The 20,322-nt window shown below is 55.9% G+C and overlaps 1 protein-coding gene across 1 annotated transcript in view; it reads left to right on the top strand.

Annotated features, from left to right (window-relative positions):
* The window catches only part of CAPN8 (calpain 8), a 37,425-nt gene extending 23,952 nt beyond the window's left edge, over positions 1–13,473 (top strand). The window contains exons 10-19 of the mRNA XM_054576772.1: positions 1,342–1,517; positions 4,864–4,875; positions 7,928–8,125; positions 8,960–8,992; positions 9,897–9,965; positions 10,331–10,399; positions 10,805–10,883; positions 11,378–11,494; positions 12,368–12,426; positions 13,429–13,473. Coding sequence (XP_054432747.1) covers positions 1,342–1,517; positions 4,864–4,875; positions 7,928–8,125; positions 8,960–8,992; positions 9,897–9,965; positions 10,331–10,399; positions 10,805–10,883; positions 11,378–11,494; positions 12,368–12,426; positions 13,429–13,473 — 857 coding nt within the window. The remainder of the gene's footprint in view (positions 1–1,341; positions 1,518–4,863; positions 4,876–7,927; positions 8,126–8,959; positions 8,993–9,896; positions 9,966–10,330; positions 10,400–10,804; positions 10,884–11,377; positions 11,495–12,367; positions 12,427–13,428) is intronic.
* The last annotated feature ends 6,849 nt before the right edge of the window (positions 13,474–20,322 follow it).

The following is a 20,322-nucleotide window of genomic DNA, read 5'->3' as shown; positions in this document are numbered from 1 at the left end:
TTTGGGGAGCTCCGAATGGCAGGGGGTGCCGAGGGCGTCTGCCTGCGCAGAATCACTACCCCATCTGTACCGCCAGCTAGCTGTCAGGAAGGGATGGGGTGGCTGCCTTGCGGCAGCGCCGTGGCCTGGAGGGTTACAGGGTGGCCTCCATCTGCTCTGGGATTGGACTGTATTTGGCTATGAAATCTGCACCCCTGTACCTGAAATAAAAGCATCGGGAAGACTCTGGGAAGGTGGAATGGAATAAGTAATCTGATGGTTAAGGAAAAAAATAATAATCTGAGGCGTGTGGTCACCTGGGAAGGCCTTGCTGTTTCATCCAGTGGGGCCCTTCTGTAGGGGCGGCGAGAACTCCCCCTCCGCCCGCTCCGCCCACGCCCTCTCCTTCCCCCCGAGGCTTCGTTACTGACATTGGCGAGGCCCTCGCAGGGAGGTGCCCATCAGGCTGTCTTCTTCGATTACGCTCTGCTATACTCGACTGTCACAGGAGGGCCGTGTGCCTTCGGACGCCCCATTTGGCTGCGCTGTGCCTTGGCGAGTGTAGTCGCTGTGTTGGGAGATTATTTTTAAAACTCCTATTGGAAATGAAGCAGTGTTTTTACATATCCATAGGTAGTGTGACAGGCATACTTCTTAATTGCCAATTACTGCTTCTCATGCATTATTAAGTGACTTCCTCTGGAGGGGAGCGTGTGTCATCACTTGGCTGCCACACTGAAGCAATCGAGGCAGGTCTCTGGGCCAGCGGACAGAGGGCCAGCAATTAGTGCAGCTCTGGGCTGTGATGTGAGGCTGGGGCCTGTCTGAGAGAGAGCACGTGGCCGTGGGAGGGCAGGGGCCGGGGGACAAGAGTGGCTGTCTTTCTAGCCCGCAGGAGCCTCCTGTTCCCTGGACATGCCGTTTGGCCTAAAGATCTCTCTTCCTCTAGAAGGTGGGTCTGTCTTCACAGACCAAGAGATGAGACCAAGGCGATGTGCATCGTTTCTCCAGAAAGACCTGGAAGTGACATCTTGCGAGGGTGGGGGTGTCCTATATAGCCTGGGACCGTGGGAGACCTGGAATACCACCAGTCAAGTGCGGGTGGGCTCCTAGGTGGTCAAACGGACGCGTGCTGAGCTTCAGAAGCCTGCGGGGCGTGTCGGGGTGGGTACTTGGGTGGGGCAGGGAGATGGGAGAAGATGCCTCACCGCCTTGTCAAGGACGCTTGCGGAGGCTGCTACCAGGGGGAGCTGGGCAGGAATTACGCTTTCTTTGGGATGATCAAGGTTCTCCCCTTTCCTTTTGTTCTTCTTGTCCCCTCACTCCCCGTGGCGGGAACCGCCACCTCCTGGTGACTTCCAGCCACTTACTGGACGAACCCCCAGTTCAAAATCCGTTTGGACGAGGTGGGTGAGCACCCGCAGGAAGGCTCGGGTGAACCCTGCTGCACGGTGCTGCTGGGCCTGATGCAGAAGAATCGCAGGCGACAGAAGAGGATGGGACGGGGCCTGCTGAGCATCGGCTACGCTGTCTACAAGGTACTCCCGAGGCGGAGCCAGCCTTTCCCGCGCTTGATGTCTCGGGTGCGAGTATTTGCCCAGGAATTGGAGCACATCTTTCCTATTGCGCAAATATTTCTAATCCAGCATTCTCCTTGCTTACCTTGCTTGCCTCTTCCGGTGGCCTTACTGAGGCCTGAATTCCACAGTTAGAGATTCATTCCTATCGCTTAATCTCTGCTGTTAACATGGAGACATGTCATTCATTAAACTTCACCTGTCCCTGGGGACTCAATGGCAACGTGCTTATTAGATTCTTTCCAAGTGTAGGTTTCTCAGGGGACAAGAGCCAAGAACATGGGGCACAAGACATTTGAGATTCACAAAGAATATGAGGGACATCACAGAGCGAGGGAAGGGAGCCTGGGCAGAGGAGCCAAGGACAGACACCCCTTCCTCCCTGGACAACATTAAGGTACTTGTTGGAACACACAGGGCATATAGGCTGAAGGGAGGGAAGCCCTTACTTGGCCATCTTTGGCTCCAGCGTCCCTGGACTGGGGACGACAGCTGACTCCGGTCTCTGGCTGCAGTAACCCACGTCTGTGGAGGTCACAGCCTCACAGATGCGTCACAGCAAGAGCTCTGGCTCTTGACAAGCCTTGTAGGGAACAGGTTGGAATCCAGTTTTTCACACAGGCAGAGACTCCTTATAACACATTCTGGAGGGTCTCACGGTGGTGCTTTTAATACAATTTTGGTAAAAACGAATCTCTTGGGAAAAATTCAATTCTAATCAGGAAGACCCAGAGCTGGCTGCAGGCCTGACTTCTCAGTATAAATTAGTGCAATAAATTATAGAAAAAGAAGTGTCGCAACAAGATACAAGTAAGGGAAAGGGTAGTTGTCGCGCTCATATCTCCTCTGGCCCCTTGTTCCTCTTACTTCAGAACTTAGGGCTTCAGAGTGTTGGGTGTGTCTGTGTATGCATTTCACCTTGGAAAATACTTGGAAAATACTGATGTCAGGGGGAAAAGACTTTCAAATAGATAACCTCAATCCTATGCCCAGGCTTAGCCCTTCCATCCCCACCTAGAATGTAAATAACACCAAATCAGAGTCTTTGCTTCTCGGGATGGAAACCTGGGAAAGGCACTTGCTGTGTGCCTAGCACATCAATGTGCTTTAGTGAGCATTTACTATGTGCCCGGTGCTGTGCAGGGAGCTGAGATGCGGGGGAACAGCTCACAGTTGCTGCTGCTGAGGAGGTCGCAATCTAGACACATGGTTAACTGCTACAGGGCAGGTCCGATTGCTATGCTGGGGACAGCGTGGCGGGTAGCGGTCCCCAGAGAGGGACAGCTTCACGGAAGGGAGACTCGGTCAGGGCTTGAAAAGATGAGCCGGGTGTTAGGGGTGGAGAAGGGAGAACATTCCAGCCAGAGGGGACGCTGTGTGCTGCCTGACAGCTGGAAAGTGATGGATAGCTTGGGAGAGCAGGTGGTAGGCTGGCCTGGCTGAAAGGCAGGCTCCCCCAGGGACGGCGGCCACCAGTTTTTCTTGCCCTGGTCCTGCCTTATATAATCCAAGCAAAGCCTTCTTCCCCGGGGACTCAGGCAAACACCCTGAGTAGCTTGTTGGCGTGGAGTTTGCTCTCATAAATAATACCTACACGAAGCCTGTCCATTTTTCAGACATCAAATTATAGCTGCTTCTATAATGACCCCATGTAATGTGATCTGTGGACCTTATTCTTGCGGCCGGAAACGGACCTTTAGAGCATGACATCTGGGAAGCCTGCGTGAGCAGGGTCCCAGTCGGGGGTGTGTATAAGGTCATCGGGACGCCCCGGGCGGTAGGGCATACTCGGGGTCGTGGGGGTGCCTGGGTTTTGGCGAGGAGTGCGTGGATTGTCGGGGACACTGTCCTTTGACTCCTGGAACTGCCACCTCTGGCTTTCACTGTCTGCAAAGTGGAGTCTGGTTTGACACGAAGTGAGAAGCAGCCAGAAAGAGCCCTGTCTGTCTGACCGTCTCCCTGTCCCCTGCCGCCGTCAGTCCTGCTGTCACAGCAGGCCCATTCCAGGCAGGCCTGTCACTTGCGTTCAGGATCCTGCATTTCATGGGTGACTGTCTGTTTCCATCATCCTGTGGACAAGGGCTAAGGCCAGCTGGCTCCGTTCCCGGTCCCTCCGGGCGGCAGCGGGCGTGATGAAGGGAAGGCACCCAGTGGCTGGGGGAGGCGCTACCGGGGGGTGGCGGCTCATAGGCAGCGAGGGGGAGGCAGGTACTGTGGGGACCTCTGTTCTTCCAGACAACCGGGACCTCCGCGTGGGTGACTGTGGTTTTATCGCAAAGGTAGGGGAGCTGCGGTGACCCTAGATCCTGGTCTGCCCCTGCTGACGGTTACAAATGAAGGCGTCAGCGTAGAAGCCCATCGGATGCAAGTTCATCCTAATCCCCCCCACCCCCCCAGAGTTCCAGGCAGTTGTCCACAGACCTAAGCCACAAACCATCCCTTTCCTGATTTTCTGGTCAAAAGGGCCTGTGAGGAAGTGGCCAAGGGAGAGAGGGACAGAGGGGGCTTGAGCCCTCTTCTCTACCCTGGGCACGGAGGGCCCACTCTGTGCCTGAGGGCTGGTCTCCTATGCCTGTCGGCATTTCTAGTCGCAGGTCAGAGAGCCCAACTCGCCCTAGGCTTGTGAAAAGGGAATTCACCAGCTCATGACACCAAAGTGGGGGGGGGGCGGGGGGCGGGGGGGCACGGAGCAGGGACGCTCAGGACAAGGGGCTTGCATGCTCACAGGACACCTTCTGTGCACATCTCTGCTATTGATGACATTTCCTGGCCTAGCGTTCTTTACATTGCCTGTTAACATCACAGCATAAAAGAAGGGCCCCTTCCCCTTAGTTCCAATTCAAACACCCTAAGGAAGTCTCTGATGGGCTCGCCCCAGTCACGCGCCTGTTTGTGAAGCAGGCCCTGGAGCCAAGGTCTGGGGAAATTACGGCTCAGGTTGGCTGAGCCCCCCTTGATCAGGAAGGAGGTCAGGCCCCTGGGTCTGTAAGAAGATGCACATTCTCCTTTAAACCCACGGTTATTACTCTGGAAGAATTTGGGATCCTGATGATTCACGCATCTGGAAAATAAAGTAAAAAAGTAGAACCTTTTTCATTCTTTCAGATTTCTAGGGCTCAGTCGCCTCCAGATGGCCTTGACCTTCATCAGCGACGTTCCAGTTTCAGAAATGCTGACTCGTCTCCCACTTTAGCACGAGCTTCCTCCCCTGTGAGCCAGCGTCACACAGTCTGTCTGCAAGACGTGGGGGAGGGGCGCCGAGGCACGGAGGGCCTCAGGTGACATGCTGTTTTCCTCTGCCCGGCAGGTCCCCAAAGAGGTGCGTGAGTGCCAACAGAGGTGCCCTTCCTTTGGTGGGACATAGTGTGCCTGTCCGCATGAAGGGCAAGCACAGCATGCACTTCCGCTGACGGCAGCCGCTTCTCCCACAGACATGCTGCCTGCCTCCTGCACGCCCCGGGGCGCTGGTCACCCTGAGAGCAGGTAAAGACGGTCCTGAACCCCACCTGCCAGGCCCCCGTGGAAGGGGACAGTTGCGACCTTTGCCCCCTGTGTGCCAGATCTGAACAAGATGCTCAGAGCACAGCTCAGGATTCTCTTTATCCAGCCTTCAGAATGAATGCCCTGATCTCTGATAAGGAAAAGAAACTCCCACTTTATCTTTTTGGCTCCTGGCTTTCCTGCGCCTCCTCAGTGATTTATAACCGGGTTAGGGAGACATATCATCATTATCATACTCACACCTGGGGCTTCCTGCCACCTTCCCAGGCATCACCCAGCTCTCCGACCTGCTGTGTCCAGAGGAAGGGAGGGGCCCCGGGCAGCACTCCAGGGGAGGGGACCGGCGTGGCCCAGTGGCAGGCAGTATGTGTCAGCCCCAAGTCGTTCTGGCCCAGCAAGCCTCTGGGCTGCGTGCTGGAGGCACCTGGGCCCTTTCTCAGGTGTCCCAGGCTGAGCGAGTGTGGGTGTGGGTATAAATCCACGCAGGGGGTCCCACCTGGCACCCGTAGCTTCCTGGAGAGGCTCCAGCCGCCGGAGACCCTGAACTGGTATAAATGGAGTGGGAAACAGTAATCTTGCTTGTCTCGAGTCCTCTTTGCTAAGTGTACAGCTCACATTTATTTCGATGTTTAATATTAGAAGGGATTTGGGTCTTTATTTAGAAGTTTGGCGATGTTTTTGTGGCCAGAAATATGCCATAGGAACTTCACTCTTGTTTCTGGCAATGAGCTGATGGTAACATTGGTTCTGTTATACATGATTTTGCTTCAAGTCGCGGTTTCTAAGAACCTATCAATGACATTAAGTGAGGACTTACTGCATATTCGAATTTCTGGGGTGATTCCAACATGCCACTGAGATTAAGAACCACTGTTCTGTCTGGGGTGGGGTGCCCCGAGCTGGGCACAGGTACAGTCATTAGGTAGGGGTGTCCTTGCCCTGCTACAGTCTTACCTCTGCTTTTTTGGGTGCCCACGCTCAGCCAGGTATGGAGCATGTGGCAATGAGGTCCCAGTTCCCGTGCTCCAGCCCATGCCTTGTGCCAAGGCCGCGGACTACTGGTCTACCTGCCCATTGGCTCACGCATGCGTGCTGTTGATTATGGACGTAATGGGCAAAGGTGTGTGGATGACCGAGAGCACATATCTCTTCTCCGCTAGAACATAATGAGTCCAAACCTGAGTTAGGTCAGGATGACGGGGGCCCCCATCAGAAGTGCCCCGTTCCTATGACAGACGTCATATACACACACAGCAAAACCTCCCCAAACAGCGCCTCCTGGTGCCCTCAGAGTGTCACTGTGGAACCTGCGCTCGCCAAGGGCTGGGATCTTAGGTTGACAGGTCTCCCACCACGGCCTCCGACCCCTCTGGGGGGCTTGCTGCTCCCCGCCGCCGAGTCCCTGATGCTGCAGCTCTGCAGTGGGCCTGGGGATCTGCATTCCTAGCGAGCCCCCAGGGATGCTCATGCTGGCCCGGGACCCACATTTAGAGAACCATCCTCAGTTAACCCTGCCTGACCCCCATCCTCTCACCCCGAGCGGAGCCACGCTAAGGGAAGATGCAAGGGCCAGGGGCCTGGTGGCACATGCCTGGTAGGACGGGGGATCCAGCTCTCTCTTCCATGTCCCCCAGTTCCCGCTCGGGCCCCCGAACAGAGCTTCTCTAGTCTGTCCTAGGTCTGAGCTCTTGCCAGAGTTCAGTGTGCCCCGTTCCCAGCCCGTCCCTACTTAGCATTTGCTTCCTCGCTTCAGCTCCATTGGGACTTCTCCTGCCAGTCCCCTGTTTTTCCCCCTTGCTGTCCTCAGGGGTGGCAAGAATGACATTTAGCTCTGTGACACTTGGACCTTGGCCATGGCCTCACTGGCCACCCCCAGCATTCTCCTGCCAAGGGTAAACAATTGCAGGGGAGTCTCCCGAGCTGTGGCCACCCTTGCACCCAGGTCAGCCGGGGCTGGCTGGGGACCCCTGGGGAGTCCCCACCACGGCAGAGGGGGCAGGTGGCCCTGCCTTCTCCTCTGCTTAGCAGCCCAGTGACCCCAAGAGGGTCTGGTGATTATGAATGGGCAGCGCCCACTCTGGGGTGGACATCCTGGCTCCGGGTCACACAGATGGTACAGCGCTTGCAGCTTATCAGCACCTGCCCTCTGTCCCAGGCATCTTGACGACGATCGGCCATAAACGTAGAGTGCCGTGGGAGGCTTCCTGACAGCCACAGGAGCACCGACGCCCCTGTGCCTGAAGCGCTCGGCAGCTACTAATTAGCCCAAGCGGCAGCCTCCCTCTCCCTCCGGCAGACAGACAGGCCACGGGGAGCCGCTCCCCTCCCCGAGGAGAGGGCCCTGGCTGCCCCCTTGCCCTCCCAGCCGGCCTGCCTGGTCACCGTGCGGAGCCCTTTTCCCACACGGGCAAACCCTTCTGGCTGCTTTTGCAGGAAGAGCAGGATTTAAACTCACTTCTCCAGCCACAGGCCTGTACTGGGGCGCTCAATGCCACGCCCCAGGTACGGCCCAGAGGAAGGGTGTTTGTTGGATTCAGTAAGTGGGCGATTCGTGAAGACAAACACCTAGAGAGAAGCTGAGCGCACCCTGGGGACCCTGCTGTTGGACCCTTTGTTTAACCAGGAGGAGGCTGAGGGTCTGGCCAAGGTCACATAGTCAAGGCCAGTGACTGAAACAGGGCCTGGCACCCAGAGGTGCTCTAAATACACTTGGGCAGCACCCGGTAAGCGCACAACGGAATCCAAGGCCTCCTGGTCTTTGGCTCAGGCTTACAAATCACCTATCCCGAAGTCAGAAAAACAAAACCGAGCTTTTTGGCCCTGGTCTTGCAGGGTTTTGGTGGCATGGTTGACTGTTGCTCTCTCTGTAGCTGGAGAGTCACACAGGCTTCTTCCTGGGCCACCAGCCTTTGGCCTGTTCCAGCGCCTACATCAACTGGCGGGAGGTCCCCGCCCGGGCCCGGCTTCCCCTGGGGGAGTACCTGGTGGGGCCGTCCACCTTCGAGCCCTCCCAGGATGGCGACTTCTGTCCAAGGGTGTTCTCGGAGAAGAAGGCGGGGGCCCTGTGGGTGTCCTTGCCCTCCGCGGGGGGGCGGCGGGGGGGCACTGGTCTGGGTGCCTGGGGCGACACGGGGCGTGGCCCCGTCGCTGTGTGTGGCCCATCCCCGCTGGCTCCCAGCTGAAGCTCCCCAGGAGACGTGTAAAGACCATAGGTCCCAAGGGTCCTCAGTGGGTGTCCCCCTCCTGACCCCTCTTCTTTGGTCTCTAGGATACTGGGGAATTTTCTTAAAAAAAAAAAAAGTCAAGGCTGGAGAGAAGAGATGCCAGTAGCAGCCTGGTTGGAGGTTTCCCTCCAAGCAGGTGGGTGTGTGAGGCCAATGGAGTAGGAACTAGAGAGCGCCACCTCCTCCCCTTACACAAATGCACACCACGCACACTGCACACATACCACACACATACATCACAAACACACAGACAACACACCATGCTCCAGGTACACAGACGCAAGCACCGCGGGCTCGCCGGCTCATGCCCCGGAAGCCGTTCTGCAGAGTCACAGAGCTGGGTTCTTACGAGAGAAGAGTAGTAAGTGGGGCAAAGAGGGGGAGAATTCTCCAGAAGAGTAGTCCACTGGGAGGAACATTCTAGATGCCATCGAGGGCCAACTGAGCTTAGCACTCTTTCTTCTCTCTGGTCAAAACAAACTAACAAAACCCCAACAAGTCAGGGCGGGGCGGGGAGGGACCCGGGTTAAATACTTGGTGTATGCGGTTTGGTGCACAAGGAAGGTCTTGGGTGGGAAGCCAATCCCTCAGAAGGGCGAAAGACTTCCTGAAAGGACCTTGCCACGTGCTATCTTTTTCCTCATTCATGTTTGCTCTGTCTCTTTATGTTCCGGGGAGATTGGGGACGTGGCAGCTGGAAGCCCACACGAGGTATCCCACCGTGCTCTGACCCTGTGACCTCCCAGCCATTCGGGCACCCACTGATTCACGAGAGCTCTTCATATGTTAAGGATGGTCGTTTATACAGTAAGGACTTTTTATTCATCAGGGCCACCACAGTTTCTTGGCCCTGGTTTGTCTTGATAAAGATGAGATAGAAGCAACGCTGGGATACATTCCTACCCCATGAAGGGGGAGATCTTAGCGTCCCCCTATCCAGTCAGCGGGACCCTCCGCCAGAGCACCCCAGGGTGCTTGAGTAGTTCGTGCAGGACAGAGAAGGCAATGGCCGAAAGAGCTCCAGTCCCCTGCTCCTAGTCTTTCAGGGGACAAATGATGGAAGCATATGAAAAATGTGACGGGTCGCTCATGCAGAAGTGGATCTGAACCCTCGTGTGTGCAGTCTAGGGGTGCTGGGGTGAGAGCCTCGTCCAGGAAGGCTTCCTGGAGGCGGTGTCTGAGAACAGACTTTGGGGGAAGACTGTGCAGGGTCTGAAGTGCAGGTTCACCCACCTCACTCCCTATACTCCTCCCTCAGGCCCTCGGTTTGCTGCCCTTGCCCTCAGACTATGTGCAGAGAGGTAGCATGTGGCTGCCCCATGAAGGGGCGTGTATGGGGCCACATGGGGCACTGGTCAGTGGGGGGGCAGGACCTTCATGGAGCATAGGTCCGGCTTTCCCTGCTCCATTCTGTCTGCACGCAAACAGCCTGAGGTGTCCCTGCAGAGGCCCCGCGGGGCACCCCGTGGCTGCCGAGTCTTCTGGGGGCTGGGTTGTGGGGCAGATGGATTGGGTTATTTGGCATATATCCAGTCTGTAAGCTCCTATTTCTCCAGAGGCCTGAGGCACATATGATGCCCACGTATTTTTTTATGTATTTTGTCTTGCCTCTTAGCCGCGTCCCAGCGAAGTAGATCGCGACGAAGGCCAGCCCCACGGCCGGTTTGAGAAGCTTGCAGGGAAGGCGAGTGCAGGGCGGAGACAGCCCCCCAGACGCCGGGTGGGAAAATGCTCTTTTCACTCACAGAGACTCAAGGCGGGGCGCTCAGCATGAGGACTTTGAGAGGCACAAGCCTTCCCTCTGTAACCGAAGGGGAAAGAATCCCTCTCTACCCTGCAGGGAAGCCCAGGGCCGTGTTCTAGACCTAAGAACGGGACAGAAGAAGTGACATCAGAAAGCTTTGCTGAAAAACGAGACCTGGGAGCACAGTCCCCTTGCACAGCCGTGAAAGGGACCCTTGCAAAAATGAGTCAATACCCGTTTTCGATGGAGCCTCGAACCGGCTCGTAGAATTTGCGCTTGATCGTGTTGGCCTTTAACATGTGTAGAGCAACGGGACGGGCACCCTGGAACTTGCGGAATTCAAGACGCTGTGGCTGAAGATTCAGAAATACCTGGTAACTCTTCTGTCCCTGCTGGGCATCCTCTGGGCTCCAGTCCCTCTCCCCTGTTCTCTTTCTAGCCCCTCACCGTCCCTGACACTCACTCCTAGTCTGTTTCATGCCCTACTCTGACTAGCACCTTAATCAGGGTCAAAACCAACACAGAACCCGGCCACATTGTTCAGAAATCACTAAAAAAGCGACACGGGACGCTTGTGCCAAGGCCTTTACTGAGAGCCCCTCTGTTCAGAGGGCAAGGGCCAAGCATGGGCTCCCGGGCCAAGCTCTTATCTTGGTTCTGAAAAATTCTCGGAGGTGTCAGTGAGGTCTCCCCTTGAGGAAGTGGTGGGGAGGAGGGAGATAGTTCTGGAAGGGGCCAGGCACGGTTGTTTTCTGCCTGGAATTTCTCTCCTGCCTTAGGAGATCTATCTGGAAACGGATGACAACGACTCGGGGACCATTGATGCCCAGGAGATGAGGACAGCCCTCAAGAAGGCAGGTGAGGACACGTCTGCAGACAAGGCCTTGGCACCTGCATGTGCCCATTTTGTGTTATCTTGTGACGATGGCCAATGATCGTTGGTGGTAGTTACCTTACGCTGGGTATCAGTGTGACAACAAAGATTCGCTGGGCAACTTCCCTACTGAAGGAGGAGGGATGTTGCTAGGGTCTGTCTAGTGAAACCCTTTAGACTTGTTCCATGGACTTTGCCTGTCACTGGGAAGGTGACAGCAACCACAGAGGGTGGGGCTGTGATGGATGTGATACCCAGCTGCTTAGTGTTGGAGCTACGGGCCTAGCCTACGACCAGGGAAGAGGCCTATCCTTTGAGACTTATCTCAAAGGAGGCCAACTGGATGACCAGACCCTTCTGGTGTCCCTTGGAGGAGGCAGAGTCAGGCCTGGTCCCTGCAAGGCCCGCGCCTTGACTTCTCCTGGGGGCGGTGCCAGGTCCTCTGCTCCACCTGTGACCCAGGCCCCTCGGCCCACAGGCTTCACGCTCAACAACCAGGCGCAGCAGGCCATCGCTACGCGGGCCGCGTGCAGCAAGCTCAGCGTCGACTTTGATGGCTTTGTCACCTGTATGATCCACGTGGAGACCCTCTTCAGTGAGTCACCCTCTTCCCTGACCCCATCGCGCTTCTCTGAGGTTCTGGGAGGGGTAGGAGGTGGGACAGACAGTCTCAGTAATGGCGGCACCCTTGGGGGATGGGAAGCGGAAGCTGGAGGGGCTGAGGAAGTCCCAGTTGGCCACGTCCAAAGTAGAGGCTGCTTTTTCTTGGGGACCTAAAGAACCGCCATCCAGATTATTGTGCACCTACTATGTGCTGTCACTGGGCCATGGTGAATGGGTCCAGGTCGTGGTCCTTAAATGGCCTCTAGTGGCTATTCACATCTGTGTCTCCATAGGGGTCACACAGAGAGCAGGTGTCACCTCCCAGGGAGGGGATGTGGGTCCCCCTCTGGAAGGCAGTGGGTGTTCTCCTTCCCTCGTGGGCCTTGGGCTCATGCTGTGTTGTCCTATTAAGGGAGAGGGTTTTCCCCTCCACGGAGGCTGGGAGTCAGTCAGTTCTAATGGGAAAAACTCAGGCAGCCAGAGATGGAGCTAAGGGACTGGATTACCCACGCAAGCGGCCCTCATCTATCTGTTCCACGACCCCCTGCCCTGCTTTGCCCCTGAAAGAATGAAAGTTTCTAGAAAAGAAATAATTGCAAGTTGCTAGAGCTTTGGAGGGTGGAGGTGACAAAGGAACCATCAGTTTACAGCTGGACATCTGTCCTTCTGGGCAGGGGGCTTCAGATGCCCCAAGCCCCTACCCTGGCACTGGATCAAGTCCAGGTTTTCAGGGTCCCTGCAGCTACATGGGAGCTTGGGGGAGGCGGGTACCAGGTGGGGATGGAGTGTCCAAGAAAATATTTAATTTACTTATTTAATTTAATTATTTAATCCCTATTAATTCATGCCTTTTCTGGTGTTCCAGAACTCTTCAAGCTTCTGGACAAGGACCGGAATGGCATTGTGTCGCTCTCTCTGGCTGAAGTAAGTGACTTGAGTTTTGATGAACTGCTTGCTGATAGGCCTTAGAAATTCTTGGCCAGTGCAGGTCCTGAGTGGTGTTTATTCACATTGACCTGTCCTTCCTCCGCGTGGGTAAGACACACGCTCTGTGGCAGGCATTGCGGGAAGGAATGTGATTGTGCGTCCTGCAGTCTTTTAAACATTTCTATTTACTATTATTATTATAAACTCACCCCTATATTTTGGATCATTTCAAGGGGACAAACCCCTGTTAATTAAATGAAAGTGTGGGTGGTGGGTACAATTGCAAGTGTATCACTTTAGGACCAGATGTCTTAATCGACATATAGAAACACACCAGAAACAAACTAAATTGCAATAGAACAGAGTGAAGATGCAAACAAAACGATGTCTCCTTGTGTGCAGGTCACACGATGTCTTAGGCAGGCCGCAAGGCAGCACCTCCCCTGTGGGCCTTTCCCTGCCTGCCGGGGGGCAGAGGGGGAGTGTCCCGAGGGTTGGGGCTACGAGGGAGGCGCTGCCGTTGACTTGCTCTTGAGGCCGAGGAACTGGAGGAGCAGGCGGTTCCTGGCCCTGCAAGGCTGCCTGGACCCAGCCACTCCCTCGTCTTCTCTAAAATGTGAATGCCATTGACCCCCTCTAGTGATCTAGGGAAGCCCTTCCTAGAATCACACCTGTGGGTGCCTATGAATACCGGACAACAATGTTGAACCTGACATTGAGTATATGCACGTGCATTTTTTTACATATATACGAACACACACACACACACACGCACCTAGTTTTGGAAGTTCCTTTGCATGTAAGCTTTTCCTGAGTCACATTTCGACAGTGCTCTGTCTTAGGGTTGGAGTCTTAGTCAGGGGCCTCCTCTCCTTGAACAAGGCGCTTGCTGGGGGCAGAGACAGAACAGGCGCACATTCGTGGGGGTGGGAGGACATCTGGTACCGCCACGGTGGCTCCCGGAGGAGCCGAAGCTCACCTGGTGTCCTTCTTTTGCAGGCTGTGCTGTGTGTTGGCCTGAGCCAGGGCTGTGGACTTCGGTGACACTCCCCGCCAGCGTGCCTGCCTCTTTCCTCCCCTCCTGTACCATTTTGTGAACGTTTGTCCTCAAATGGCATTCATCGGTCATTCATACCTGCCTTGCCTCTCATTGTTCCCTGAGATCCCTGCCTGTCTTCCCGCTGGAGCATCTGGGGAGCTCTTTCAGCAGCGCTGAATTGACCCCAGGGCCCAGTGGGGAGCGGGGACGGAAATCAATCGAAGCTGGGAGCCAAAATGGTTTGGCCTTTCTCTTGTGATATGCAATCAGGGGAGTAGGCTGGGCTTTCCCCACCTTAGGAAAGAAGAGGTTCTTGGGAAATGACTTGGTGCAAAGCTGCAGAAAGATGGAAACTGGGGATGAATTCTTTAGAGGGGAAGCTTCTGAAAGATTGAGCGGCTTCCAGGCAGCCGCCTTCTAGAAGGGAGCCCGCTGCAGCCCTCCCAGGAGGGACCAGGGCGGGCTGCTGGGAGAAGGGGCCTTTCTCCCTCTCCTTGGGGCAGGAGAAATGGCTGCACTGCCCGCCTCAGCGTCTGCTGAGTCTAAAGGAAAATTCTCGCTGAGGGGGATTCTTACCTGACAAATAGCTTGGGAGGAAATGCAATTCAGGTTAGTTGTGCTCAGAGCTGAGCACAGGGACCTTCTGGTGGATAAGAAATTAGATGCCATAGCCTCGTGTCCGAATGGGTAGGGAGGGACAGAGCTGGTTCTCATGCACAAGATTCAGACATGAAGCGTAGAGGAAGGTTAGCGTCTCAGTCAGCTCCGGCTTCTGCAACAAAGCGCCACAGCCCGGGCGGCTCGTAAACAACGGCCGTTTATTTCTCACTGTTCTGGAGGCTGGAAGTCTGGGATCAGGGTGCCAGCATGTCTGGGTTCTCGTGGGGACCCTCTTTAAAGTCACAGGCAGTTGGCTTCTCGTTTGTATTCTGACATGGATGGCAGAAAGGAATGGAGCCTTTTCATGAGTCTTTTAAAAAAAAAAATTCTCACCCAAGGACACTTTTTTCATGGCTTTTAGAGAGAGAAACATCAGTGAGAGAGGGAAGCATCGACTGGCTGCTTCCCTCACACACCTGGACCAGGGATTAAACCCACAACCCAGGTATCTGCCCTGCCTGGGATCAAACCTGTGACCTTTTGGTTACAGGATGTTGCTCCTGTAACCAACTGATCTACACTGGCCAGGGCCTTTTTGTGATTCTTATAAGGCCCCCTTCATGGGGGCTTCACCCTCATGACCTCATCTAACCCTAATTACCTCCCAAAGGCCTCAGCTCCACCGCCATCCCTGGGGCGTGTGTGTGAGGGATCAACATAGGAATCTGAGGGGCGCACACACTTTCTGCACACTGTGGAGAGCTACCGGAGAGAAAGCACACAGGCACGCCTGGGCCTCTGATTAAGGATTCACTTTCGAATTCCAGAAGTAGAGCTGGTTGAACGTTCCTCGTAGGAGCCAGACTCCTAGCTGTGGCAGACCAGCAGTCAGCGGTCGCGCTGCCTTCAGATCCCCAAGGCCCAGTGGGGGACCAGGGGTGGGCTCCGAACAGCAGGGCGGTGGGCTCCGGGCCCTCGCCACTGCTGGGGGGAGTTCAGTTCATCCGAAGGCGGAGAAGGACAAGGATCTGTATTGACAGCCTGTGGGTCCTGGAGGAAGAGCGGTCCCTCCTGCCCAGTCAAGGGCACGAGGGAGCTCCATCACCAGAGCTTCCATTGGCAAACTCAGCGGACACACGTCCGGCCACCCTGAGGCTGCCCGGAGGCTGCCAGCCTGCCCCCGTCGGCCCGGCGGGGCTGGTCTAGTGCTCCCTGACCAGGTACGAGTCCCCACGCCATCCCATTCTTTAAAACCCAAGGGCTGCAAACTGATTCCCTCTTATGTTTCAAATATAATGCAGCTGCCTAAATTTAAAGGGCTACATTATACTCACCATGCAACAGGTCGTTTTATTTTTCAGACCTACAGGCTTTAGGGGCGTATCTGGTAACCAGAAAAATGGTCTTATTACATGGCATTTGCTTTGGGGATCTCAGTCCCACGTAAGGGTTGTCCCGGGCACTCCATACGTTACCACCGGAGAGTCAGGTTAAGGACTCCCATGCCACATAGGCTTTCTCTCAAACACCTTAAAATTCACCTCAGGCTCCTTTCTTCTCCCTGGGTTAAAGCAGTGGGAGGTGCCGCCTTCTGGGGTGGCCTCTTCAGGGTCCCTGGATGTGGCTGCTTGGCAGGAGAAGTGAGTCCCTCCTGGGGGGCCCCTCTGTGGGGATTTTCCAGGAAGGCCCGCATCCCATCCTGCCCTTGTCCTGTTGGAGAGATGGACTGGTGGACACAGGGGACAAACTGGTGGCAGCCGGGGGGGGGGCAGTCGGGGAGGGGTGAAACAGGCGAGGGGCATAGGAGGTCGAGACTCCCACTTATAAAATCAACAAGCCATGGGTGGGGGGGTACAGTGCAGCTTAGAGAACATGGTCCTTAATATTGTAACAACTTCATATGGCAACAGATGGTAACTATGGGGTGATCACGTCGGAAGGTAAATAAATGACGAGTCACTCTGTTGTACAGCGGAAACAAATATAATATTGTATGTCAACTCCGCTTCACTAAAAATGGAGCCCTGTCCACTGGCCCCGGCCGGACATGCACCCTGCAACTAGACAGTCTGGGTGCACAGCATCTGCCTGGTTTCCCCAGGGCCTGGAGCCCTGCCGGCGCCAGGTAGGTGCTCAGCGAATGAAAACCGTGTCCTTCCCTTTGCCGGCAGGAGGCTCTGCAGAGCACGGCTCGCTGTGGTTTTCCAGGACAGAGGGTGGGTCTGCGCTCGTTGCACAGGGAACTCTGGGCAGAAGCCCCGGGAGGAAGCTGCTGATAGCAGACGCTTTCAGGCGCCTGTGGGGAAGGCGGAGCTTGAAGGGCTGGAGAAGAGGGGTGGGGCGGGGCCTCCAGGGTCCCCTGTGAGCTCCCAGGCGCCTCCCCCACCCCCGCAACACCAGGAGCAGAGGGAGCTGTCGCCCCCAGTGGGCCGCCCCTGTGTCACTGGGTCTCTGATTTGTGCAGAGAATCCCGGGGAGCCCTCGGGTTCCTCACCTTCTTTAAGGAGAACATGCAGCTCGGGGAGAGGCTCAGGTCAGCCTGGAGGGACAGTGCGGGGTCTGGGTCACCCTCCCGCTGTGGCCCTCCGGTTCTCCCCAGCCCGCAGAGCCCCGACACGTAGCCTCCTAAAGGCATGGCTTGTCCCCTCACCAGCAAATGGGAGGGAACCCGCGTCGTCAGGCAGTCCCTGGACTCTATTGAGGCCTCTGGGAACGTGGGTAGGAGGCGGTCAGGGCGTGCGGGATATTCTGGGTCATTCCACAGCAGCAAGGCCACCTCTGGCGGAGCTCAGAGTCACGCATCAGCTTTCTCCGCACATCCACCTGCTCGGCCAGGGCTTATCGTAATTATGCAGAATCACAGAAGCAGCTTGAGCAGGGCCGGCAGAATCGGGCAGACAGCCCTTCCACAGGCGGCGCGGGCTCCTCCCACCAAGTCCCCTGCGACATCGGGGCTCTCAGCAGTCCAGCCCCGCAGGGTTGTGCTTCTCGGCCCATCCCAAGGGGCAGAGGCCGCGGGTGGGCTCACGCTGGCTCCCCGCCGCCTCTGGTGCCAGCTGCTCCTCTGGGATGGGGCCGTGTGTCCAGAGAGGAGAGTCCTCCCGTCCTCGGGCAGCTGTGCCCGCTCCGCCCGGCCAGGCTGACTTCCTTCTTCCCGCATCAAGCCGCCAGGCCTCTCCGATGCCCAGCATGTGCTCAGCTTTTGGTGTCTTAGTTTCCTGCCAGCCCCAAGCCTGTCGCTGCTCCTGGCTCGGGGACGTGGCCTTTCCACCGCACCCGTCCACGGTCGCCCACACTTCTCCCACGTGGGCCCAGTCCCTGAGCTGTGCCTTCCTTGTACCCTAACCCCACCCTTTGATTGACGGGCTGGGTTGAACTTGAGACAGGCCCGATGCCCCCTGACCTCTCTGTTCTTCAGAAAAGACAACATCAGAAAGGCCTTACTGAGGCCCCATGTGTTGTCAATTCTATTGATCACCTTTTAATATTTGACCATATCCGTTTTATCATTTTTTGCTGAAGTAACCCACAGATACCATGACATTGTAGAGATGTTTTTTGTGCATCTCTAGGAAGAGCATTTTCTTACACAGGAACAACGCTCTTATCCAACCCAACAAAATTAACAATAATTCTTTAATCACATCTAGTAAGCAATTTATATTCCAATCTCCTTCGGTGGCTTTAAAAATGTACCTTTAATAGTTGGTTTACTGAGTGGGGATCCCACCTTGCCCGCTTTAATCTACAGCAGTCTCTCCCTTTCTCATGCTGCTGAATGTTAATGGAAATAGGACTTCTAAGAAGGAATGTTGGCAACGTGCACCCCCTGCACATGCTTCTCGGTCTAATTAAGTCTCGCACCGAGTGCCCACCCAGCTCAGCACCCCTGCTCCCCGCTCCCCCGGGCGGTTCTGTAGGCCGGCCGGTTGGCTGGGCACTGATTGTGGGAACCCTGTGTCTAATTTTCCCTCCACCGTGGTTGTCGTCCTAGCCCGCTGCCCCAGGGTGTGACACGCGGCTGGAGGCCGGAGGCTGCAGGGCCGTCTGGGCGGGAATCGCCGCTGCGCCCACACCTGGTCTTTGCTCAGGCGTCTCCTCCCTCTGATCCTGCACCCGGCAGGTGGCCCCTGCGGGGGTGGGGGGGTGGAGGGGGCCTCTTTCCCCATCCTTTCTCCCTGCTGCTCCTGGTCGCAGTGGGAAAAGCCCTGGAAAGGGCTTCTGCTGAGGCTGCCTGTTGGCCTCAGAGGGCGCTCAGCCTGGGCACTTGCTGACAACAGCGGGGAGGAAACTCCCCCGGAGAACACACTGGAGGCCTTGGGAGCTTCTCTGTGTTAAAGACGCAGCTCCCTGGAGGAGAAAGCAGGAGCTAAGACGCAGGGCGCACTCCAGACCTTTCTGCAAGCACTGGGGCTGTGTGTCATTCAGTCAATGAAGCCCAAACTGCCACCGCCCCGCTCCACCTTCAAGCACATTGCTCCGCATTTCCTAGACTGTCAGTGTGGGCCCCAGCTTTCCCACCTGTACAATGGGATAATAATACCCACATACCTTAGAGGGTTGTTGTGAGGATGGATGGGACACGCGGCAGCGCGCAGAGCAGGGCCCACGCCCCAGAAAACGGGCCATTTAAACACCAGCCGTGTTTATTGTTTTGTAGTTGCTACCAGAGGCGGGGGTTGGGCCTCTTTTCTGTACTTGGAGCTCTGCCTCCTCGCCTCCCCTTTGGTCCTGATCAATTTTAGGCCCAAAGTAGAGGATCCTGAGGTTCAGCGCTATGTCTAGCATGAAAAATAGTACAAGTGGAGCTGCTTTCACATGGAGCCGGAGCTGCCACGCCAGAGGGACTGCCTGGCACGTCTTGCTCCTCAGACCTCAGAACCCGGCAAAATAACCTTTGGACGGGGCCTGGGGCGGCGTTATTTCCCAAGCAACTGTTGGCAAAGATACCAAGAAAGCAGACATTATGACTATGGCTACTGGACTGGAGAGTAAACCTGTTCTTTAGAATTAGCATCCCTCCCTTAGCGTATCTGCACCTGTAGCAACGCCTTCCTTCTATTGATGTAACTGTTCCCCTTCCCTTTCTCATAAATACCCTTCCCTTCACCTCCTGATCGGAATACTATTTGGGTTACTGTCTGAATCGGTGCATCCAGAGAGCTATTATTTTGGACCCGAAATAAATACTCATTGCCTCTCACTTCGGCCTTTACTTTTAGGTCAACATCAGAGTCCTTGTCCCCACCGGTTGGGGCAGGGTGGCACCTGTCATGGTCCTGATGAGGACAAGCCCCCGGGAGGCCACTGTCCCTGTGAGTTTGCTTCCGGGTTTTCCCTGAGGGGAAGGGCTCTGTTAGGAAGCACAGGACAGCGGTGGGAATTCCCTGGGACGTTAGAAGCTGCTGTGGTTCTGTGCGTGGTGCAAGCCTTCCATTTTGGCTTGTTGAATTGAATTGAATTCAACCAGGAAGAGAGGACTAGGAGATTAGAGACTGAAATTCAAACCAAAATGATTGTGTAGTCAAAACGGAGAGGCCATTCCAGAACATCAGGGACCCTCGTGCGTGGACTTGTACACTGATCTTTCCCAGTGGGTCCGGGGGGCTCTCGTTTGGTCCTGAGGCTCCTCCTGGAGACCCGGACAGTCCCCGCACCGTCCTGAGGGCAGCAGGGTGGGCTGCCAGGGGTTGGAGCCACACTCCTCAACTCCACCCAGTAATTCAATCAACAAGTGTGTCTTACGCACCAGCTACATGTCAGGCTCAGGGCCGGGAGTTGCAGGGAGGGGATGCAAAGATGAATAAGACGGGTTTCTGCCTCCCAGGAGCTTGCGGTCTACTGGGGGCGAGAGATTAAGAAGTAACAGCATCGTGCAGCAGCGCAGCATCGGTGTTGGGAGGGAGGCACAGGAAGGCAGCCCCGAGAGGGGAGAGGCCGTTGCTGTCTGAGGGCACCGAGCAGGCTTCGCGCACGGGGAAGGGATTCGACAGCTGGGGCTCTTCCTTCCTTCCTTCCTTCCTTCCTTCCTTCCTTCCTTCCTTCCTTCCTTCCTTCCTTCCTTCCTTCCTTCCTTCCTCCTCCCTTCCTTCCTTCCCTCCCTCCCTTCCTTCTCCCTTCCTCCCTCCCTCCCTTCTTTCCTGTAAATATTTGTTAGGCATCAGGAGATGAGATAGAGGAAGGGCACGGGAGAAGGCGAGTGCGTAGGAAAAGACCTCAGAGCCCGTTTGGAGCAGCCCGGGCCCTTCTGGAGG

This window comes from Pteronotus mesoamericanus, unplaced genomic scaffold, assembly GCF_021234165.1.
Source record: "Pteronotus mesoamericanus isolate MK-2021 breed Mesoamerican mustached bat unplaced genomic scaffold, CSHL_Meso_final contig_347, whole genome shotgun sequence".
In the NCBI taxonomy this organism is placed as follows: Eukaryota; Metazoa; Chordata; class Mammalia; order Chiroptera; family Mormoopidae; genus Pteronotus; species Pteronotus mesoamericanus.
The sequence above is the reverse complement of the archived record's forward strand: the minus strand, read 5'-3'. Positions and strand labels throughout refer to the sequence as shown.